Source organism: Cyclopterus lumpus, chromosome 4 (genome assembly GCF_009769545.1).
Source record: "Cyclopterus lumpus isolate fCycLum1 chromosome 4, fCycLum1.pri, whole genome shotgun sequence".
Classification (NCBI taxonomy): domain Eukaryota; kingdom Metazoa; phylum Chordata; class Actinopteri; order Perciformes; family Cyclopteridae; genus Cyclopterus; species Cyclopterus lumpus.
Genome location: NC_046969.1, coordinates 16,844,769 through 16,869,169, shown reverse-complemented (window position 1 = coordinate 16,869,169; position 24,401 = coordinate 16,844,769). Strand labels below are relative to the sequence as shown.

The following is a 24,401-nucleotide window of genomic DNA, read 5'->3' as shown; positions in this document are numbered from 1 at the left end:
ATATAAATAAGACAGTGTAAAAACCTTTACCTTTCCTCAGTCTGGTGCCTCAAGTCCTCCCGTCAGCAGATAAAAGCACCTGCAAACACTCATGCACTCACATACACACACACACACACACACACACACATACACAGGTGCATACACACATGCACCGATACACACAGATGCATGTACATCCTATGGGACATGCCTGAGAACTGAGGTGTTGAAAATTGCATCTGTTTCCTGTCTGTATTTGAAACAGCGAAATTACACACGTGGATTTCACCATAGTTTCCTCATACGTGGAGCGATCTGAAAAGTAGGCCACAGTATCTATTGAATAAAGTTGCTGAAAACCTGCTTTCACTTTGCTCTTGCCACTGAACAATAAAAGCAAAAGAAAGCAAGTGTTTGGGGGGCATGAATGTATCTCAAGTTTCCCACTTTCTCAAAACATGCTGATGGGTATCTTGTTGAAAACACACAAAAGCCTCACAAATCCCATTTTGGATTATGATATTTGTTCAGACAACAAGTTTGTCTGAGGGTCACCCATGATTTTTTTCTCTCCCCTGTTATTATTCCATTTCCTCCCTGTGAACGGAAAGACCGAAATAACCCGGCTGAAATCTATGGCTCTCCAGGGGCAAAGCTTTTGTGTCGGAGCAAGTGGAAAACAAGAGCAGCGGTGGCTGAATGGGACAGTGCCATATCTAGAGTTTCAAGGCCTCATGGGGCTCGGCCCTTAGACACAGACACGGCTCATTACATGAGCAGACTGTATGGAGAACAACCAAGAGGTGTCTTGTGAGATACTCAGCGTGTATGATTCACGGGGGAAATTGTAGGCTGGACTCTGAATGTTGGCTGAGTGTGCAGTGATGAAATATTCTGTAAGTACATGCAACTGTGAACTGAGGAAGGAGAGGTTAGGATCCAAGCTGAGGAAAACTAAGGATGAGTCCCATAAAACCTTTCCTTCCATGCATCCAGGACATGGTCAAACCGTACACCCCAGCTCGTTCACTTCGCTCGGCTTCTGCCAATCGGCTTGTAGCTCCTTCACTTCGAGCTAACCACTCAACAAAGTCACGCCTGTTTGCTGTGCTGGCTCCTCATTGGTGGAACGAGCTCCCCATTGACATCAGGACAGCAGAAGGTCTCTACATCTTCATTCGCAAACTAAAAACACATCTTTTTCGACTATACCTTGAATAGGGAAGGTAGCGCCGTAGTAGCACTTAAATAGCTCTTACTGATAGCACTTTGTAGTTTAACGTTATTGAAGAAATTGTACTTGCTTGATTCTTGTTGTTCTGAGTTTGGACTCATGGCTTAATGCACTTATTGTAAGTCACTTTGGATAAAAGCGTCAGCTAAATGACATGTAACTATGTAACTATGTTATGATTCTTGCTTCCTCCCTGATCTTCAGCAACGCTACCTATGATGCTCATAAGGATGTCGCTTGCTCCACCACTTGGGTCTAGACTAAAATATCACAACAACTTTAGGATCATCATCTTATCGATTCACTTAGCATCACAGGCAGGTCAACGTTTTCATTTATCTTTTTTTTTAATTTTTTTACATTTTCTACAAAGATTCAAGTTCCCCAGAGGATGAATCCCATCTCCTTACATTTTGGGTTTTATCAGAAATTATGTATCATGGAATTTGGTTCAGGTATTCATGTCAGTTGAAAAAAAAACAAATAACATTTAAAACACAAAAATATTTATTTTGTAAATAATACAGTGGCATTGTGTAATTAAATGGTTAACATTATTATTGTAAGGACTGAAATTCATTTAAAAAACTGTTTTTAAAAAAAAGAAGAAAATAATACAAAATAATACAAAATAAATCAAAATAAACGTATTTTATTGCAGTCTTAGGAAACTAACATGTTATATACATAATAGCATTGTCATTCGAAGCGTTTTAGCCTGCTCAAGTTAGCATTTAGCTCTAAGCATGGCTGAAGACTCCTCTTCTTCATATTTATTTTTTCATCCAAGTCATCATTTTAAAACTTACATAACACAAATTGCCAGCCACCGTGGCATAAAATCACTGACATGTAACTGAATGTTTTACAGACTGTGACTTTTAATGGATGCACTTTCTCAATAATTCATTAAAGCATGCCTGTGTTTTCCCATTGATGCATCTGCTCTCCACTTCAGCCAGAACAGCGCCTTAGAGGACACAGCACATGAAATGAAGACAGTTGAGCATGAAAATGGCTTGTACCTACACACATAGTGGACTTGCATGCACGGACCACATACACACGCACGCACACACACACACGCACGTACACACACACACACACGCACACACAGAGAACTCCTGGAGGACAGCTGTCAGATTTAAACTAATGAATGCTGAAGCTGGCACCACAATGGATTTATTTCTCTCTTTCTGTCTCTGTCTGTCTGTCTGTCTGTCTGTCTGTGCGTGTGTGTGTGTATGTGTGTCTTTCTGTCTGTCTGTCTGTCTGTCTGTCTGTCTGTCTGTCTGTCCATCTCTCCTCCTCACATTTACAGCATCCTGGTAGACTCTGACACTGACATTGTCTGACACTGTCTGCCACTGAAACACAGGGTCAAAGTTCATCATCCCCCCCCCCCCCCCCCCCCCAAAAGGGCCAACAAAGTTCATCTAAACTTTTCCTATATGGTCTGCTGCATGTCTAATTCGGTGTTGCGTATAAAATTACCCCCTATAATTGTTTCTGTGGTTGAGGATCGTGTTAATTACAAACCTTCATGCTACAAATAGTAGTGTTGCATTCAGCTCCTCCTCACCTGCCCCAAGTCCAGACTGTCTACCTAAAGCATCTAATTATGATCTGAGGGCATGTTGGGACATGTAGCTCTCTGCTACTATTCCGAGAGATTTGTTTTTTATGTTTCCACAGTCAGGAGAAGGTCGCCATCCCTCTACGCTCTGATCTGATCCCTACTGACTGGTCCGAGTGCAGCTTGTGTAATCATATCCGGGCACACTAACTAACGGCTCTGGAGCCCTCCTCATGCATTATAGACAAACAGAGTTTCTGGCGATGTTAAAAAATGAAGCTGTGTGGCACTGCGATGGTCTGGTACAGCCATGGCCCGCAGCTGCGTTCCACTAGCAGATAATTAGGGAACTCTGCTCGTCTGCTTTTGGGTCAAGCCGGGCAGTGGCCACCATTCATTCTTTGTTTGGGGATAGTTATTGTAGTCAGAGAAATTCTCTCATTGAATTATAATGTGATTCTGTATGATGAAGGGTTTTCATGTGTTTTCAGGGCATCACGTAGCCAGAGAATACTTTATGGTCATTGAACTGTGTATTCTTATAGTGGTAGAAAGAACATACACAATATAGTTTTATGGTACTCGTGCTTCATTTGAATGTTAGATTTCATTCTACTTTCTTTTTACGTTATTATATTTATTTGACAGTAAGAGTTACATGTTATTGAGCAGATTACAATTTCTTTATTTAAAACAGATGATCATTTAAAAATATGATCATTTAAAAACAGTTCATTAAATTGTTAAATAACCTCAAAGTTGATACATTAATGTTAAGAAACTAAAGTCACATAATAATATATAGAATCATATAACACTGTGTGTGGTGCCATCTTGTAGATGGATATTTTTAATTTTTCTGTTCATAGTTTCATACATTTATTGAAGTATCTTGAATGCAGTACTTCCACTTCAAAAGCAACATTGTTTTAGTTAAGTAAAGATACTGAATCCTCCACCACTAGTTATGGGGTATAAAGCAAATTGTTATTGTCACAGAATAGTATTAGTGCTGAAACCATTTGTCCATGAATCAGTTAGTTATTTGACAGAAAATCAGTTGCATCTTTCTTAATGGTAGATTGATGTCTTGGTCTTTTTCAAAGAAACAATGCTAAAATGTCCAACTTCTGTATTCAATATTGAAGATTTGCCATTTTTCTTTTGTTATAGTTAACTGATGATCTTTGGGTTTCATCCATCACAAAAAAAACATCCAAATTCTTCTGTCCATTCACGGATGGCATGTTTAATAACAGCATATAAAATGGCCAAGGATTAAAAACCACAACAATGCACTTGGCTTCTCTGACTGTCAGGCAATGTTCTTGTTGCACATGTACTGAAGCCTCTGTTACTCATACATGCCTGACAGTGGGTTAAGTAAACACAGTATTTGCTTGAGGGAAAAGCAAATGTGACATGTGAATATGAAAAAAAAAATAGTATTCTCTCTTATCAGCCAGAAACTGGGCTTCACAGCTTGAAGCGTGTTCTACAACCACTTGTCCGCAAGACACTTTCAGTCGTTTAGTTGTGTGCCTGTTCTGCCTGCACCTGCGGCTCAGATGCAGGTAACCCTGGAAGATTGCAAGACCACGATTCCCTTTGGAGAGGTGGGACACCAGACAGAAAATGTAAGTCAGGGAGAAATATTGAACGATAAATGCGTCTATCAGCTATAAAAAGTAGGAATGGCAGACAAATGGACTTTTGCTTTGCATGTCAATATGTTTATTTGGTAAAAGCACTGGCAGTCCACTAATTACATTGAGCTGGGCACATGCTGATGATGTCATGCTATCTTCACAGTATAAGGACAATTTCTGTGAGGCTGCAGCCAGAGCAGACAGGGTATCACACCACATGAGGAAGAGAAACTGTGTGGGTTCCTGTTGCTATTTCAACTCACATGCACAAGAAACATTTGACAAGATACAAATACAGCAACGATTTAGTGTGTGTGTGTGTGTGTGTGTGTGTGTGTGTGTGTGTGTGTGTGTGTGTGTGTGTGTGTGAGTGTGTGTGTCTGTGTCCTCTGAAAGCACATCAATTCATAATGAGCTGCTGTGAAGCTTTTTATAGGATTCACCAACCGCTGGCTGAAATACCTTCTGTCTCTGGATCTCAGTCTAAATCCATGGTGGGAGTGTTTTTGCTTTCAGTGAATACCTCCGCACGGCCAATGGGATTGTGTCGGCTGGTGAAACACTGTCCGTGCAGATAACAATCCCCATATACCTCCTCTGGTTTTCTCCCTGCCCATGTCTTATTCAGCCCTGCTAGTGTACAGTGTCAGTGCCGGTGGTATTAGTGGGAATATGCATGGCTGTGGGGGAGCAGCCCTGCATGCTGTGGGCTTTGGGGCTTTGCAGCTATGGCAGTCAGATAAATAACACTAATGGCTGACGTGCATCATCAATACATCAATATCTAACGGGTTCCATACTGCTCTGTCTGAATTACTGGCAAGAATTGTGTGGCAGGTACAGAGGCCTGTTGCTGAGTGATAAAAGGAAGTGACAGTGACAGGACTACATTTAGAGGAGCATGAGAAGTGTGGTGGCTGCTGAATTACATCCCTCGCTGACCACAGGTCACATGGGCTGGCATGAGAGGTGATTCCTTGAGCAAGACACTTAACCCTGAATTGCTGCCCATAGCATGTGTATGATTGTAAGTCACTTTGGATAAAATGAAATGTAATGTAATGATTCTGTCTCTTTGCCACTGTGGGTATTAGATAGACTGGCATATGATAGAAGGAAGTCCCCTAATCCTTTATCAGTGTCATTCCCCTTCCAATGCAGTTATTGTGATTTCAGTAAGTGGGGCAAAAGTGAATGAGATGTAGCCTCTGGTTCTGAATGTACGATTATACAGACAACATTACAGAGAATACATTCACAGCCTTAAGAGATTATCTGTAGTGTCTAATTAAAGGAGGACAGTAATAGCAAATACAAAACAGTAGGAATGCTGTTATAAGACCTCTGGTGCTTCAGCCGCCTTGTCATCAAAGGACCCATGTGATGTTCTAACAGCTTGTGCTTGTGGTTGCGTCCTCCTGAGGCCAGTCAGAATGAATGGGCCTTCAGTACCTTAATTAAATAACTTCTACAGCCTGTTCCCTGAAAGTAATTTGGCAAAGGACACAGATCCAGCCAAGACTTTAACATATAGCTAAACAATGTGGAGTCTCTCTCTGTTTCCCAACTCCATGTGATTTTTATTCAGCACTGTAAATCTGAGTCCATCAATCAAGGTAAATCCCCACTTACAATAAAGAGCACCATGAAAACATGTCATACTTGTTTTCCCGCACAAATCTAGACACAAACTTCAACGGCTTCATATTATTTTCTTTTTTATTGATAATTCTATGAGGTTCACATAACAAACCACATTTTCTTTAAAAAATAACATATTTATATTTTAAACATCTTATTTTACATCTTAATACATGGTGGTTTTCATTTGCACAGCAAAGATAGGACATGTATGTTTCAGACAACATACCAACAAACATTATGTACATATAGTCGACATAATAGTCGAATGAATTCAACAAGAGTGCAAAATAACGTCAACGAACAGGCTATTTGCAAAAGCGCCCTGACAGGGAAATTAAGGATGCCTGTTAAAACCCCACTTAGGAAAAGAACAACACGTGTTTTAAAACGGAATGTTTTTTTGGATCATGAATAGCATCTTTCAACAGGAAAAAAATAATTTTCAAGAGAGAGAAAAAGTTAGGTAAACAAGCTCGAGGATATAGCACATCCTCTTAGACGAAAGAGATGGAATTAGTGCAGTGTGTCCTGCGGCGCACTGGGATACGGTCGGTTCAAATCGACATGCACTTGTTTTTGCGTTTACACAATCTTCAAAATATAATTCAGTAGCCTAATTGCGTGTCCATGTGCGGTAATTGTCTCTTTTTTTCCCCTGGATCCTCTCAATTAGTCGTGGAGGCACCAGCTTAAACAAACACTCTCCAACACAAGGTTGAAGACACCGGAAATGTTCCTTGTAGAGATACCGTGGCTCAACAAAACAGAGGCACCAAAGAAATGCTTCAAACTATTCAGGCGATTTCCTGCACCTTTACCTCCTCAAACCCGTTAGTGAGCGGAGGGGGCTCCTGGCTGCTCTCTATGGAGGACTCACTCCCCGTGCTCTCTCCAGACAGAAGTCTGGTGACTCGGAGGTCAGCTTTCAGTGTCTGCACGTCGTTTCCTATGCTCATCTCTCCCAAGTCATTAATAATCTGAGACAACTCCGGCTTGCCGTTGGCAACGCGATCTCCGTCCGTGTCCAGAATGTCCTCACACTCAAAGTGCATCGCTTTCTCCTCCTCCTCTTCCCCGACCACGTCCTCCGTGATAGAGCCCAGTTTGGGGGCGCTGCGGCTGCGCTCCACTGGAGGTTTGTAGTAACACTGTCCGTTCAGCAGCTTCCTGATGGGGACCAACGGTATGGTTTGTTCCCCTATGAGCTGCTGCTGCTGGTGCCTGGCGTCGTCCCTCCGTTTTAGTCTTTTGAACTCAGCCAGGGCCGTGGCCGAGGTCTGGTACAGCAGCAGCGCCATGGCCTTTGCCTTCTCCGGCTTGGACACCAGCACTGCGTGGCAGCGCAGCATCACGGCCTTGTGCTTCATTTCGTGCCTGTAAACCCAGGCGAAGATCTTGGATAGCCTCGGGTCCGCCACGCAGTAGGTTATCCGGTGCAGCAAGTACAAGTGTCCCGGCCTCCTGGCCTTGTCGTCCACATGCACCATCCGGATGCCCTGCGAGCTGATGGTCAGTCTCATCTTGGTGCCGTTCTTGCCCATTTCGCTTTTGCCCCAGATCTTGCTCACCGCCACGTCCGTGCAGCCGTCACCTTTGGACTGGATGGTGGTGGCATTCCCCAGGTAGAGCACCGTGTACGTGGGGTCCTCGCTGGTGATCTTCACCTTTTTCCTCTTTGACTTGAACATGCTGCCCACCCTGTTGAGTGCGCTCTCGGGGCAGGACTTGGCGAAAGAGGTGAGCGCAGAGTAGTTGAGGCTCACAGCATAGCCCTTCTGCTTGGACTGCCTGTCTTCCTCAATCAGGTCGAACTTATTCTTCTTCCAAGGCAGCATTTTATTGCTGATTACAATCAACAGCAGCAAAGTCTACGAAGAGAGAAAGGGAAAGAAACTTGGTATTATTACTAAATCGTAGAGGTGTTTATTTAGCCTGTCAGGTCATTTATGAGCTACACTACGGAAACTGAACGCAAAACACCGTACTTCATACGTTCGTCCTCTAAAGCGCTCTTTTCCATTGTGCTGCCTTCTGCTCTGTCCCTTCGCAGTTCTGAACACAGACTGCTGTTGTTGGCAGAGTTTCGCGGAATATATGCAGGGAGAAACCATTTTAGTGAGAATGCATGGGGGGAGGCGAAACCAAATGGCAATAGTCATGTATTGGTTTGTGTTCATTGTGTTCATTGATACAAAGTTGATTCAAAAAATTGTATACCACATTAAAAAAATAAAATACATATTTGTATAATCAAAATGTCCCACCTAAACACATCTTGATTTTGGTGGGGTGGGAATATGGTAGCCTAATTATGCATCCATGAATTATCCAGAATATATATATATATATATATATATATATATATATATATATATATATATATATATATATATATATATATATATAATAGATCAATTAATTCATGGATGCACAATTAGGCTACCATATTCCCACACCACCTAATCAAAATGTGTTGAGGTGGGACCACATTCTGATTCTACTAATATATATTTTATTTTTGTATTTTTGTATTTATATATATAACATTGATTCCACTGATCTATTAAATATATATATATATATGTATATATATATATATATATATGTATATATATATACACCCAGATACACACTCACACTCTCACTCAAACACACTCACGCACGTATATATATATATATATATATATATATATATATATATATATATATATATATATATATATATATATTTAGATCAATTAATCAACGTATGCACAATTAGGCTACCATATTCTCACCTCAACAAGATTAAGATTTGTATGAATATGTGTTGACAGTCTCTCACAAGTTAGATTTAAGATATGTAGCTCATATCCCTTCAATATATCTATTAACTTGAATTTAAAGTCTCTCCTCCTGAGATGAAACCGACACAGTCTGCATCAACAATCTCTTCCCTTCTCACTTAAACGTAATATTAACAGTGAAAACACAAGATGGGTATAATAGTCATTCTGACACTGCGGTTTTATGCTGCCATCTTTTGGTCAACATCAGAAGTGCCTTCGTTAATCTCGTGTAACGAGGGAAGAGGAATTAATTGTAGTAATTTGCCATTACTAACTTTTAATTTGTGAATGTAATATACTTTAGTGCTATATCTATGAAGCCTGTATTTATATATTTTTTATTGTAAAACTTAGGAATGAGGAACTAATGTTAGTAGTGCCCCATTTTCTTCAGGGCACATTTGATCGCTGGACAAAGAAATAGACTGTACCATATAGTTACGACACTGTAAATACTCACAATAAAGCAGCTATTATCCTGGCTGTTTAGTGGATTTTTATGCAGAAGTGCTATGACAATTCGTAACTATTAAATTAAGATTAATCAATCAATTTCTCCAAGTAGTTGAGGTCGATTCGTCCGGATCGGAGGCTCGATTGGTTTGTCCCACTTCCGGTTCCTACGACAACAACGTAGTGCACATGGGGTACGTTAGCGCGTGACATATAGCGTGTTTCCAACCTTTAAATATACTATATTACAGAGTTTTGTGTGGAGTATACTATATATATTATAACATAAGTGTCAACTTCATACGCAAGTATGAGTAAAAAGAAAGCAGGCGGACTGGGTCGATCTTTGATCAAGGAGAGACTCCATGCAGGCCGAGGAAACAAGAGGGGCGACACCTGGGTATGTCATGGCAAACACTAGCTTATATTACACATGTTTATTCTAATCATAGAGGAGAGTTATTTCACTTTTCATGCTTCTGTAGTAAATTCGGCAATTATACAGGAGCACTGTTTTTACCATACAATCACACAATTATCAGAACTGGTTCTGTGTGGCCTTATTTGATCCCTTTTCCCATTTTCAGCGCCACACATGTGAGCTGAATGATGGCTACGACTGGGGACGGCTGAACCTGCAGTCAGTGACGGAACAGAGTTCCATGGATGACTTTTTGGCCACTGCCGAAATGGCAGGAACAGAGTTTGTTGCAGGTAAGTTATTCCTCACTTAACACACGTGTGTAGTTCCTCGGTTGTATGTTGTCATTTTTACTTAAGACGGTGCACTCATTGCCCCAAAACATGTAATTCTATTACACAGCTGTTGTTTGTAAAAATAAATAAAAAACATATCGAACTGAATGCAAACCAAAATAACACTGGTTGTAGCGCAACACATTTTTGAGTTGTACCTGTTGATACTGTGCAAGGTAATAGGCGTATCATTGAGCAGGTAAACTTCTAAGTCGCCGTGTGCCCCACTCTCACTGCTGAGAGGATCTTAGATCAAATTATGCTCAAGGGTAAAGGGGGCAGATATATTTAGCCTTTTTAATGTTCCTGTGTTATCGTCTACTCATCTGTCCTTTTATTCTACTGCTGTCTCTGACTGTTTCATACTTTTCTTTTAATAGAGAAACTCAACATCAAGTTTGTGGCAGCGGAAGCCAGAGCAGGCATATTAACAGCTGAAGAGCGAAACAGGCTGAAGAAGCTGCATGAAGACAACAAGCATTTCCTCAGAATTCCAAGACGGTAAGTACAACTGATCTAGTTTATTATATAAATTGCATGTACTCCCTGTACTGCATTTTCTACATTTAACATGTTTGTGATATGTCTCTTTTTAGCCCCCACTGGGACGAAGCCACAAGTTCAGATGTGCTGAAGCAAACAGAGAAAGACAGCTTCTTGGAGTGGAGACGAGCGCTTGCACAGTGTGTAATATTCTGTATTCTCAGTCACCTTTTTCTTTCAAAGATGGTTTTATTAGAAGCATTAGTGTTGTATGTTGTAATACAGTTACATCAGTGTAGGATTATTGGTGTCAGCAATTTAACTTAATGTGTTACCCTTATAGACTAGAAGAGGAACAGAAGTTAATTCTCACCCCATTTGAGAGAAACCTGGAGTTCTGGAGACAACTGTGGAGAGTGATCGAGAGGAGGTAAAATAAATAATAAAAAAGTTGTATACAGCTGCCAGCTTATACTTTAATGAGGAATGTGTTCTCTTTATGTAATACTTAAGGCAAAACTGTGTGCGTGTTTTCCTGTAGTGATGTCGTCGTTCAAATTGTTGATGGCAGAAATCCTTTGCTGTTCAGATGTGCTGACCTGGTAAGTACATTTGGCAGAGTTGTTTAAGTGGAACAAAGAAGATGTATACACTGTTTAAGGAGGATGTAACTAAACTGTGTCTTAGGTTCCAGTGTTTTTCCGCCTTGCATTAGGTTACATACAGTACATATTATAAATGCTGCTTTTGTCTCCTTTAACTGTTTGTTCTCTCTTTTGAATTGTTGAAATTAACCAATAAAACCGCAGAAATACTGTACACGGGTGAACCAAACAGTTTACACTTTTCTGTTGTGTGCTGCCAGGAATTGTACGTAAATGAAGTGTCGGAGCATAAGGTTAACATGGTGCTGGTGAATAAGGCCGACCTGCTGACCAAGGAGCAGAGGCGAGCGTGGGCCAGACACTTCCAGAAACAGGGGCTGAGGGCAGTTTTCTGGTCTGCACTGGCAGAGAGCGAAAGGCTGGATGCAGAGGAGAAGGTGAATTTGAGAAGCTGTCCATCACTAGGGAATTTGAATGTATGCGTTAATACATTTCTTAGGAGCAAATAAAAGTGTAGATTTAAATTCCCTCAGCATGGATGTTATCAGTTTGTGATTTCAGATTGTTTTGTAAGATGCTTGTGAATGTGTGTAGATCTTTTTTAAGCATGTTCAGACTTGCTGCTCCCTTTTTTAAAGCCAGTATCTCTTCTCACAGGGCATGGAAGTAGAGGAGCCAGAGTGTGTAAAGAGTGACCCAGAAGAAGAAGAAGAAGAAGGACAGCCAGACAATGACATCTTGATCCAAAATGGGGCAGCTGGAGATGAGGAGATGAAGGCAGCGGAGCAGGATGATGATGATGATAAAGAGAGTGGTACAGACGAAGAGCAACAGAAAAAGATAACTGTAAATGAAGAGGACTGGCATGCCTCCTCAGAAGATGAAGAAGAAGAAGAAGGGGGAGCTGGTTCATCCAATAAATCCTCCTTCCACAACTCAAGCCGGCTGCTGCATAAGGATGAGCTGCTTGAGGTGTTTAAGGCGTTTCATAACGGGCCCAGGTGTAAAGAAGGACAACTAACAGTGGGAATGGTGGGTGAAAAGCTAACACGATACAATCGACTGCAAAATGCATGCCGTGATCAAGTCACCTTAAGAGTGTTCTGATTGGCTTTGTGAATGAATTCAACAGGTCGGGTATCCTAACGTGGGGAAGAGTTCCACAATCAACACTATCCTAAGGAACAAGAAGGTGTCTGTTTCAGCCACTCCTGGACACACAAAGCACTTTCAGGTACAGTACAACTTTTTACGCCTCTCGATAAGAATTCAAGTCTCTCCTTAACAGAAAGCCTCATGTCATGTGTGATTAATTTTGTTGCCTTTTCTTGACATATCTAACAGACTCTGTATGTGGAGCCAGGCCTGTGCCTCTGTGACTGCCCAGGTCTGGTCATGCCTTCCTTTGTTTCTACCAAAGCTGAGATGATCTGCTCCGGGATCCTGCCCATTGACCAGATGAGAGATCACGTACCTGCAGTCTCCCATATATCCTTTGTTTGCTGTTGGCACTGCACCTGGTGAATCCTGCAGCAGTTTTTTCCATCCAATTATGGCAATGTGATCAACTGTACCCCTCTGTCATTATGCAACAGTTGTTGATGTATCTACCGTGATTAATTAAAAATACTTTTTTTTTTTTTAATGGTATACCTAGTATCTTGAATTTGGACTTTGTGAAGCTGATAGTCCCTCTAACATTAATACTTTCTTGGATCTTGGTTAAGTCTTTAACAGATTGGTTACATATGTCAGGTGATCCCTCGACATGTCTTAGAAGGCACCTATGGCTTCAACATCATCAGACCACGAGAAGATGAAGACCCCGACAGGCCTCCCTCCTCTGAGGAGATGCTGATGGCTTATGGATGTGAGATCAACAGTTATTTATTGTGTCAAAAGAGAATGCATTAACAATAGGCAAAACATGTTTTGTTGCAGTATGCAGTTTTAAATGGATATGAGCTGAACTTTTTTTCAAATAATAAAGTCTCTCACATTAGCCCACTTCATAGCCTTTTGTTTCGTAGAACAAAGTTTCTTTTGAATGTGTACTTTTTATATGCTCAGTTTTTGTTTAAGCATTCAGTGAACTCTGCTTTTAGATAAGAGCAGCATAAAGTTTATTATTGTGTTTCCCTCTATTTTCAGACATGAGAGGCTTTATGACATCGCATGGCCAGCCTGATCAATCCAGATCAGCCCGATACATCCTGAAGGATTTTGTCTGCGTAAGTGCCACAACTGAGCCAGAACTGAAAAATTACAGTTGCTAGTGCATTTTGTTGATGATTTTGCATACTTATTTGCAGTAGCTAGCATTAAATAAGACGTCAGGGAACGGTCCATTGTGTGCCAAAATGGGAAGACGGTCTCTTTAAAGTCATCATATATTGTTGCTATTTGAACTCAACACAAAAAAATAGTAATAGATTTACCGCCGCTGCCTTTTTCTTTATACATTCATGGCCTTTACCTGTATGGTGCACGAGTGCAAATGCCCCTTGTGCTGATTGTGGCTGGAATTGTGTCGTGTGGCTCAGTTTCTCATTTACAGAGCCAGGCCTGTTTTATGAATGCTGCACCTTTTTGTAAGAAAGTAATTCATTTTGATCTACTTGTTGCCACAAGTATGTTAATTAACTTGTAGCATCACCTATGTCAATTTTGAATTCACTGTGCTTCCGCTTTTTGTTTGAAAGAACAGGGATCTTTGGTCATCTAGCTGCACATTAGAGTATCATGAAATAGTTTTCTATCATTTATTAAAGATTTATTATAATATGTGCATCCAGAAGGTCCTCTCCCTGACACATGCAAACTAACGATGGTGACTCCTTACAGGGAAAGCTTCTGTACTGCCATCCTCCTCCACATATCAACGCTCAGGACTTCCAGCCGCAGCACAACAATTTCCTGAAAATAGACTCGGACTTCTGTGACCTATCCTCCACAACGCCAAGCAAACAACGGAAAATCAGGAGAATTGAAAATGTGGTTGACAAAAACTTCTTCCATCAGGTACTATAGATATGCTGTTTTCTTATTAGTAAGACAAATAAGTGCCTTAATAGTAGTTATTGATTGTCGTAGAATATAACAATATGTGAAATGAAATGCTTGAATATTTATGGGATCTCAATCTTCAGGAGAATGTGCGGGCACTCTCCAAGGGCGTTCAGACTGTTATGGGCTACAAGCCGGGCAGCGGACCTGTCGGCCCAGCCCAACCTGGAACAGAGGTGGGGGGGAAACCCTGGAAAAAACACGGCAACTCGAACAAGAAGGAGAAAGTACGCCGTCTGAACAAGCACCTGGACGTCTGGTGAAGACTTGAAATCAAAGCAATTTCAATTCCATATAATATCGGCAGGAATGGAAAAAGTATATATTCACATATTATTTCAGAGGATTTAATGCTGATTAGTATCCATAGATATAGTCCCTTTTAATCTTGTGAGTATGGCAATGTCTGGCTTTCTCGATTATAATAAATGAGGTGCTTAATCCGTCATATACTTCTCTGGTTAGAAGATCATATTGGTGCAATGCATTCCATCAACTGGCTCACCAGTTGTACACCAGATCTCACCACAGTGTTCGGAAATGGACTCGGCATCCAGAGGGCGTGAATTTTATAAGACATTGAGCACGAATTTTTCAATTAGTATTTTGAAAGAGTTTCAAACGACACATTACAGTCTAAATTACCTACAGAAATTGCTGTTTGATACTGCTTTTATTCATAAAAGATATGATTAATCCATCAAAGCTGTATTATACAATAAATTGGTTATCATGTTAGTGAATTCTTTACTCCATTTCCACCAGGTATCATTGGTTAAGGGAACACAATACAACGTTGGAAAGAAAGATCATCTGTATTGACAAATCACATATTCAAACAATTATTTATATCTAGAGGTATATTTATTCATGTAGAGGTTCATCTAAAAAAAAAGTGCTGCAGTTAGCTGACTAACCATTTAAATGAATCAATATGTAATAGCATTTAATTAAATTAAAGTAAAACGTGTTTAGAATGAAGGTTAATTAACTAAACCCCATGACATCTGAAGATTGCTGAAAAATAAGAAATCAACATGTAGATTTTATCTGAACGTTTCCCTGTTGGTTTTTGTTTAGACCTTTCTGTTTAGGGGGGTTCGGCTACCAGGCTAGCATATTCAAATGTACTTATTTATTTATCAGCGCTATATTGATTGCATAACATTGCGTGCAAATGTCAATGAAAGTTCTGCTTTGATACAGGTTGCTCTCCAACTAAATGATCAAACAAAGCACGAATGCATTAGTTTCCATTTAGCCTTCAAAAGTGGGACTTCTCGAGTTTATGTCCCACACCGTCGAGTCTTCAGGTCCATCCCATGAGCTCCTCCCTAAAACATGCAGATGGCGTCTCCATCGGGCTTTTGAGCGGCCGCACAGGTGCTGCATAGATGAGTTGGTCCGAGGACATCGACATGTGAGCCTATTTGCAGGTGCTATGGGGGCGCGTGCATCGACCCTGGAGGGTCAGACGAGAGCAAATCCCAACACGTTCCCCTTCGGTCTGGAGAAGTTTTGCGTCGACGCGGTCACGACCTGCTTCTCTCGGAACGCAGACGCGCGTTGCGTCCCCATCGGCCTCAGCTCTGTAGCTGCGCTGCTTTTACTGCTGCCATGCTGTCTGTAAGTGTGTCTTCTTGATTCAGCGTCAGTTCCAGTCCATTAAAAAAAATATTTAAAAAAGTTCTAACATCAAACCCGTTTCTACTCGTGAAGCTTCGTGTATCAGAGGTGCAGGTTTCGAGGAGAAACTCCAGGAGGAAGCGTCTCTTTCCTCTACAGCTTCCTCGGTAACCTGTGCGCCACAATCGGAGCCGTTCTGTCCAGACAGCTGCATATTCTGGTAACATCGTTTTAATCATGGCGATTAAAAAAGACCAAATCAAATTGTATAGCCTACAGTAATAACTCTGCTTCCTGCTCTGTAGGTTTTGATAGGTGCTTTTGCTGCTGCTATGGATGCTGTTAGTTGTATTTCTTGCTGCTGCCATGTGCTCCTGTACTGGAACTCAAAAGCAGGTACGTGTAGAGAAACGCCATATCTCAACAATAATGCAAACCATATCATTCTCAATCTACCAACTGTACCTTGATCAAACAAAGTGGAGAAGGTGTTTTTAGTATTGGTGTCCAACTGGCCAAATCCTTTAGGCAAAACGCATCAGAGACGCTGTGCAGATAACCAACCGCATGAATAGAGGTTGTGTTCAGTGTACAACTGCAAACATCTGTGTGTGTGTGTGTGTGCTTTTTCAGGCAGGAGGCTGAGGACGATGAGAGGGCGGCGGAGGCAGCACCTCCCTGCAGTGTGTGTACTGATGGTAGTTACAGGAGGCTTTCTGAAATCCAGGGTGACCCCCCTCCCAGCAGTCGGGCCTCTCGTTGGCAGGAGGAGACTGCTGCTGCATGCCACCCTCCGAGTAAGCACACACCACCGCTGTAGCTAGTTGTCATCCTTTAATTGTATGACTTGGTGTAGTTCCATGGACAAATACATTTACATTGTAGTGTAGTGACGTGTGGAATGTGTTTGTACATCTCCACCTTTTCTCACATTTGTGTGGTGCCCTGTAGTTTCAAATACTGTATTTCACAGCGTCTTCAATTCCTGCAGTGTGGGTTCATGTTCTTCAACACAATCTATTTCGACTTTCCTCCTCTCCTCGTATTGTATCGGGCATTATAATAACTTAAAGCTGTTCTTCTAACAGGACAACACTGAAGTCCTGGGTTACATACTCGGCCTGCTGTCCTGTGTCATCGCCTGTACCTCCAGGTTCCCAGCTCTCTGCAGAGCAGTAAGTGACAAACTACATGAGTCTTTTTGTCTCACAGCAATTCTTATTGCTTTCCCAAAATAGTTCCCAGTGTTCATTTTCTTTTAAACTGATTACATTTGTGTTCTCTTTTTTGTATTTTTTTTTTAGTACAGAGGACAGATGCTGGCCCGGGCCTACATGTTCTCTGGACTGCTGTGCTCACTGGCTGGTGCCCTCTATGCCGCTGCCATACTCCTCTACGACACTGAGTTTGGCTTTCTTTTAAGACTCATGCCATGGCTGCTGTCAGCAATATGCTCTGCCACCATGGACCTTCTTGTATCCTTATATGGCAAAAAGTGACTGCATCTTACTCACTCGGTCAGGCTCAGGGCTTCACACCAACTGTAGGTGGTTCACATAGTGGTAGCATTCCCGACACAATGATGATTCAGCTTTACCGAGTTCCTAAGAGTAAATGATGTCTTGAATTGTTTGAATGTATGGCAATTGTACTGCCTTTCAGCCAAGTGTCGACCTTTAATTCAACGTCTTCAGATACTTGTCATCCACTGGTGGAGGAGAGGAACCGCACAGAAGCTGACCAGTTTTTCTCCAGACACAGAGAGCCTTTTATGTAGCTCCCGCATCCTCACTGAGGACAACGCTGTCATGAAGAGAAAAAGAAAGCAGCAAGTTCTTTCGTCAGCAGGAACAAAAGTACGGTTTGATACTTCATGGTTCTATTTGTTTTTCTTAACCCGGGAAATTGTACAGGAATTATTATCTCAACAAACCTGAGTAAATAAAGTACTAACTAACCAACTCTTTTATATTTAACATTGACAGTATTGGAATATTACCTACTGTGCCATTTCACTCATTGAATTATCTGGATGTGTCTGTTTAAATGTGCATAAAGTAACAGAATGCAGGCATTCCTCTGCACGGTTTGAGTCATTTTCATAAATGAATGCTAATGATGCGTTTACAGTTTTTGTTTTGATCATAATTCTATTCAACCTTGTCTTCAAAGACAAAAGATGGCCAGAAGATGACTGAGATGGGTGGTTATATGGATGTCACTGTTCAACCTGCAGGAAAAGTAAGTGAAGAATCTGTGGTGAAACGGACTGCATACTCACTTCATATTTTCTTCAGCTCAATCATTGGTCATTCTTGCAGTTGAATATGTTTTTTGTTTTGTTTTGCAGATATGCTTTGAGAAGGTGGAGGACCGGTCTCTCAACCAAACGGTGCGAATGATCAGAGTCGACAGTTTCTGCTCAGAAACATCCTGTGACTCTTCACTAGTCAGCTCTGACCTGGAGGTGGGTTGGAGGCCTGTTTAGCCCCGTTGGTGAGCAATGTGACCTTTTCTTACCAACTTGAGTACGCTCAACAATCAGAGCACAGATCCAGAGTTACTGCTTCATTAATACATTCAACATTTGTCTTTTTCAATCAACAACCTTATTAACCCTTATGATCTAATTTTTAGCAAGTATAACCTGTAGTAAAATAATATTTCACTTTTATTTTTATTTCAATCAGCAGTGCAACAATATTGATTCTACACATATCTACCTCCAGTGTTGTTTTTCCTGTTGTCTAAAAATGGTGTAAAAACATCTCAAATGTACACTGTTGCATATACAAATCTCAGTGAAGCCTGTCAATAAATAAAGCTACGTGTACTTCTCACAGTGGACCTACCACTAGGTGGCGGCAGCATGTTGACATAATGCAGTGGTTCCCAAACTTTTTCTGTCAAGACCCCCTTTGATGATATAGGAACATTGGACGCCCCCCCCCCCCCGCAACCCGACCCCACATTTTTCTTGGTTTTTAATGAATTGCATTATAATGCATGAACCATGCGCTTTAGACCAGTCACACATCTGTCCATCTTAGTACATACTTCCTTCTCTTATCTTTATCTTTCTCTGTCGCTCTGTGTCGCTCTGTGTCGCTCTGTGTCGCTCTGTGTCGCTCTGTGTCGCTCTCGCTCTCGCTCTCGCTCTCGCTGGTTTTGCCACAGTCGGTCTGTGACATGAGCCGCTCTGGTGGTGTGGTTGGAACACAGTGCATGTCACGTCGGTTATTTTATATTGTTTTACCGGTGTATGTGTGCGTCTGTGTGTGTGGGTTGGTGATGAAGCCGCGACCCCCCTGTAGTACCACCGCGCCCCCCCCTAGGGGTCGCGACCCCCACTTTGGGAACCACTGACATAATGTGTGTTTCATGGCGACTGTGAAACTATGAATGAATATGACGGGGTGTTTGACGCTGTTAACTTATGCTATATGGCCTTGTGTGAACTGGTTGAATCTGTTTTAATGTCTTTTTTATATGGGTTTATGTAACTGGTTTACCCTGCACTGTACGGAAGTTTATGAAGAGGTTAAAGTCGAGACACTGCAACTGACCTACTTAAAGGGTTGAAACATCACTATCTGTTCTTCTTTCCATCTACCTCACTATATATATATATATATATATATATATATATATATATATATATATATATATATATATATATATATATATATATATATATATATATATATATATATATATATATATATATATATATATATATATATATATATATATATGTATATGTGTGTCACCTGTTATGTCTGGGCTATCTCTGTTAGATTAGGCCAAATGCTTCACATTTTAGAAGGCAAATTAACTCAGCAGTTTGATCTGTTGCACTCTTGAGATTTGTGTTTTTCACATGTGACCCTGAGGGAAGTAAGTCAGACAGTCGTCAGAGGTTCTTGTAAGAAGCCAACAGTCATCATACTCTCTTAGATTTCATGAGTCATACTCTATAGAGGGACCTGTGTGTGTGCTTGTGGGTAAAAGGGTATGGAGAGATTATTGGTGAGAAGAATGATTTGTTTCTCGACTGGTGATTTGAAGTAAAGTGACACATGGCTTCATTCTCCAGTGTACAATTGTGTGCAGAACTAGATCACATTTATATAAACTTCCCTCTCTGAAAAGGCAAAGTTGAGTGTGCAGGGAGAGTGAAATTACAAGCTGGTCCTTTTTCAGGCGCTCACAGCCACAAGAGAAACTCCCTTAATGTTCTGCTGTAGAAAGTCAAGCTCTGGAGGATGTCATTTAATCCAAGTAACAAAGGCAAATGGTGTGAGCACAAACAATTGCAGCTTGATACTGTTGAACAAACAGGAAAAAGCAAATTACTTGAACGCTGCTAATATTATAGTCGGTGTGATGGAGAGGTAAGAGGACTCAGTGTTCAACGTGGACTGTGCGTACACGTATGTGGTAAAGCATGCAATTGTATCTGGCAGTGTGAATACTCTTCAATTTAATATAATATCAACTCTCACTGGTTAGTGGAGGCTTGTTTTGCCCACGAGCACTGGAACTTCCACATATTCAGTGTTTTAGGGGCAGCATTGATTAGTCTGAGTCTGTAAAACAAAATCTGTAAACTCATTTTTTCTGATCAGTAATGAACAATTTGTTAGTCTGAACTCTTTGTCTAAACAAAGGCAACAGCAGGTACATTCCTAGAGTAGTCCCTCCCTGCACGGCCCTTTTCCCCATCCTAGTTAGACTTAACACAAGCTGTTTACTTGGTGATTTAATATAAAGATGGTTTCACACGGTCTATAATGTTTAATCTCAAATTCAGACCGCTTACTGAAAACAAACTTTCATTTGGTTGCAAAACATTTCCACTACATAGAACGCAGAGGTTACCCAACTGTAAAATGTTCCAAAGCAAGCTGAGCACAGCGAGGAAGAGATCAGTGATATAGTGAACAATTTTTAGATTTACATAAAACATGAATTTGCTTTTCATATCACCATAATTGCTGATCATGATAAAACCACACAGCATTTTGGAGTGTGCTGCCTGCACTGGGCAGTCGATGCAGCTTGAATTGTCTATTGTGCGGTGTGTTTCTTGCACATTTCTGCTGAGTGCCAGCTCTTTACTCAGTTGGGGGCGGGGGGGTGTACGTACGGAGGGGTACAGTCGGGGTTGGAATTGTTTGAGATTTGCCTTGTGGCCCAATTGTTCTCCTGTAAAGGATCTTTGATTAAAGACCAGCACTGGGCTGGGCCTGTCTGCCTAGGAAGTAGTGCAAAATACTTGCCTTGTCTATAAGGGGCCAGTGTTAACCTCTGCTATTTTGGGAGATGTTTACTGTGTGTGTGTTTGTTTTTGCATTCTCAACATTTAGTCGAGTCTGTTACACAACATAAGTCATAAAAACGGGTTTGATTTCAGGATCTCATATTGAAAATAACCTGTGTTAAATGGTATAAGGATCAGGGTTTAATAATAAGTATCCCTGTGCTCTGAGGAAAAAGTGCTAGATTAAGGGTATTTGAAAGTTGGATACGTGTGTGTGTGTGTGTGTGTGTGATTGAATTAGGTAACACAATGCTGATTGCGCCTGTGCCCTACTGACTGTTTAAGCAAACTACAACCACTATGACACATTGGTCATATACCCCAAAACACAACACTCTTGATGCCTTAATGTCTACAGGGTTAGTAAGTTATCTCTTATATAAATTGTAAAATATGACATCATTCTTCAGCTGTTATTCTAGATTTAGAATAATATTAACCTGTTCATATTTTCCAGTGGGATTTTGAAGCGGCAAATTCCCAGTGGCTTGAACCAACGGCAAAACAACAGGAGGGGGATAACTTTCCCCTGCAAGAGTTACCCACAAACCCCAAACTCAATAACATCTGCACTTGTGCCATGTTTGTTTAAATCTTCCACGTGGTGCATTCATTTCAGGGAAAATAAAAAGTGTAAAAACTGAACTGTTATCTGCCTTGTTTTACTTTACAGTTTAGCTAATTTGTGTGTTATATGCTGCATCTTTCTCATCAGCTCAACAGCCCTCTGTTGGTAAAATGATGCTGAAAACAGCACATCTTTTGGTCGGGATGTTTTGCTTTGCCCTTAAATTAATGTCAACGGTTTTCTGAATTAGGTAACACAATGCTGATTGTGCCTATGCCCTACGGACACACCTGCAATTACTGCTTATAGGTATGGGGGCTGTCAAAGAGGACAAAACGGAGATCTTTAATTTACGTCTGTTTCCCAGTGAACGGAGGCAGTTGTCAAACCTCTGACCACATTCATCAAAACCACTGAGATCTGTTGGGACTGTTTGCAGAAAGGACCTCCCCTAATAAAACAATATTGTGACCCTGCTTGCTTGCAGGGTTATTGGGTCATATCCTGTATTTTGCTAGTCGACCTGGGTTATCAGGGCTGGACTGGAAAAAGCCCAGCGGCGGAGATAAGAACCAGACCAGACGGCCAGGGCTCCTCCGTCCTCTCCATCATCCCTCAGACCTCGTGTCCATCTGGCTGTTCGGGGGCTTTAAACGATAATGCTGGAGCAACAGCGCAGGGCATTTTTAACTGAAGGGACTTCCTCGAACCTGATAACGGAACAATACACAGATTAGAGCAAAGTTATGGAGCACATTTTACGCCTCCCTGTTACATTTCCTCAAGCCAATATCCGTCTGAGACATGTGACCGGGAGACAACTAATGAAGTGTAGCAAAGCAATTGCTGATATCGGCAGTATAAATGAATGTTACTTAACACCTTGTTTGGGGGTGTAAACACGAGGGCCGGGAGATAATTCAGCATTTATTTAAGATCGTAATAACATCAGATGGAGATTGTCCTACCAGTTTCTGTTAATGATTACATTAATGATTTTGAGCAGACATTTTTGAAGAATTTGCTCTCGTGTATTGGGGAAAAAAAGAATGAACTGCTTTCAACATCCGTTTCATTATTGTGTGTGTGGTTTTATATACATTCGTCTTGTTATGAAATCCATATTCATATTGTGTAATGTTTTCAACCATATTGTCCAGCCCCACTGATGGTGGAAATACTTTTGACATCCTTGACTCAGTCAGTTATTCATATATATTTCCAATTCTGTAACAGTTTTGTCATTTTGGGATGTGGTTAACCAACTGACAATGAAAAGCCATGCAGTGCTTCCTGCTGCTCTAATGTTGCTGTTAGATAGGAATGTCATGTGAATAGCTTAGTAAATCTGAGATGCTGAGTTGGATCAATCATTACACACATAGTGGCTTAACTAGAGTTTAAATTGCACAACATGTCTCCTCAACTTTACGAGGCCGTTATTTTTGTCATAGATTCATACTTTTGGTTTAGTACACCTGAGAACTTATTCTGTTGAAAATAGACCTAAACACAAGCTGTTTTTCCAAACACTTCCAATAAACTAAAGAAGACAATGATGTGTTTGTACTCCGTGAAAGCTGTCTGATGTGATAAGGCCTGAACTAGCATTGCTCCATGGGCCTCATCTCTGTCCCTTCTGAGACTGGGCCAAAGGAAAACAAACTGTGTGCCATATGAAAAGGTGGAATTTTGTTTGCAGAAGTGATGAAGAGCACGGATTAGCACATCTGAAGCAGCAGTGGGGAACGGGCCTTTTTGTTTTTCTTGGCCCGTGCGTCACAGATCGGTCCAATGCAGAGGACTTGGAAGACACTGGATGATTTGAGCCTGCAGGACATTCAGTTCACCTTGCAGTGGGCGGGGGGGGATTGTTTAGCAGTAACAAAAAATCCTGAATAGTTGCAGTGAAGTCAGAAACTAACTAACTAATGAATACCTAGACATTACTGAATAACTCAGAATAAAGGTGTATATGTGTTGCTTGTAAAAGTTATCCACTGATTTGTCACAAAGATCAGTTTTCTTGTAACAGTCTGTGAAAATGTATAATGTCTGGCTCTGAAAGACATTTCTTAAGAGTAAAGAAATTAACCCAACAATGTCTCAACTTGGCATGAGACATTGAATTACTTTGAGAAAATTAGATTACTTTTCAGAAAACGGGACATGGAGTTGAAAACCTGAAAGCACCAGGCATTTTTGGTTGCATCATGGGGAATATAGTATTGTCTCGGATCTAGAATGTATTGGCTTCCTCCATTTCGATTTTGAGCACCATTTGATTACTTGCAAGTCCCTCAAAGTCCATTTGATACACTTGTGCATATTTTTCCAATTTAAAAAGAAATTGTCCGAATAACAATTACTGGACTGCCTTTCTTTTATACTATTAACAAAAATGCTATGCTTCTTAAATTTGAACACAGGTTATTTCCACATGGCAGGGCCACATGATCTGCTAACAATGCATGCTCAGTATAAGCTGATATTGTACATTAGTGGCGTAATATTAGTGTCATATTTTATTTATGTGCAATTAACCACAACCAAAACAACATTTGACATGTAGTGAACTTGGGGGCTTTTGTGGCCACTGAAAGTCTCA

General features: G+C 40.9%; 3 protein-coding genes across 9 annotated transcripts; 2 read left to right on the top strand and 1 right to left on the bottom strand.

Annotated features, from left to right (window-relative positions):
* Positions 1-6,063: 6,063 nt before the first annotated feature.
* Positions 6,064-8,144, bottom strand: fam43a (family with sequence similarity 43 member A). The gene is made up of 2 exons (XM_034531714.1): positions 8,071-8,144; positions 6,064-7,953 (listed from the first exon to the last, which is right to left on the bottom strand). Exon 2 carries the CDS (start codon positions 7,918-7,920, stop codon positions 6,880-6,882), a length of 1,041 nt encoding a protein of 346 aa, XP_034387605.1. The 5' UTR covers positions 7,921-7,953; positions 8,071-8,144; the 3' UTR covers positions 6,064-6,879.
* Positions 8,145-9,538: 1,394 nt separating this feature from the next.
* On the top strand, positions 9,539-15,014 carry lsg1 (large 60S subunit nuclear export GTPase 1). The gene is made up of 14 exons (XM_034531122.1): positions 9,539-9,766; positions 9,954-10,080; positions 10,503-10,623; positions 10,719-10,805; positions 10,949-11,035; positions 11,147-11,207; positions 11,471-11,647; positions 11,868-12,242; positions 12,343-12,444; positions 12,555-12,698; positions 12,957-13,080; positions 13,362-13,441; positions 14,055-14,231; positions 14,360-15,014. Exons 1-14 carry the CDS (start codon positions 9,677-9,679, stop codon positions 14,537-14,539), a joined length of 1,932 nt encoding a protein of 643 aa, XP_034387013.1. The 5' UTR covers positions 9,539-9,676; the 3' UTR covers positions 14,540-15,014.
* Positions 15,015-15,122: 108 nt separating this feature from the next.
* Positions 15,123-22,984, top strand: tmem44 (transmembrane protein 44). Of its 7 annotated transcripts, none has more exons than XR_004609386.1 (11): positions 15,123-15,902; positions 15,996-16,122; positions 16,208-16,298; positions 16,536-16,699; positions 16,991-17,077; positions 17,207-17,377; positions 17,597-17,758; positions 18,075-18,143; positions 18,253-18,398; positions 21,467-21,588; positions 21,683-21,778. XR_004609386.1 is itself a non-coding variant. In XM_034531123.1 (10 exons), exons 1-10 carry the CDS (start codon positions 15,565-15,567, stop codon positions 22,485-22,487), a joined length of 1,533 nt encoding a protein of 510 aa, XP_034387014.1. In that variant the 5' UTR covers positions 15,123-15,564; the 3' UTR covers positions 22,488-22,984. The 7 variants fall into 7 exon arrangements, 5 of the variants coding, with proteins under 5 accessions (XP_034387014.1, XP_034387015.1, XP_034387018.1 ...); XR_004609385.1 differs by having other exon boundaries at positions 21,467-21,584; positions 21,683-21,769; XM_034531123.1 differs by lacking the exons at positions 21,467-21,588; positions 21,683-21,778 and adding an exon at positions 22,281-22,984 and having other exon boundaries at positions 18,253-18,369.
* Positions 22,985-24,401: the final 1,417 nt, after the last annotated feature.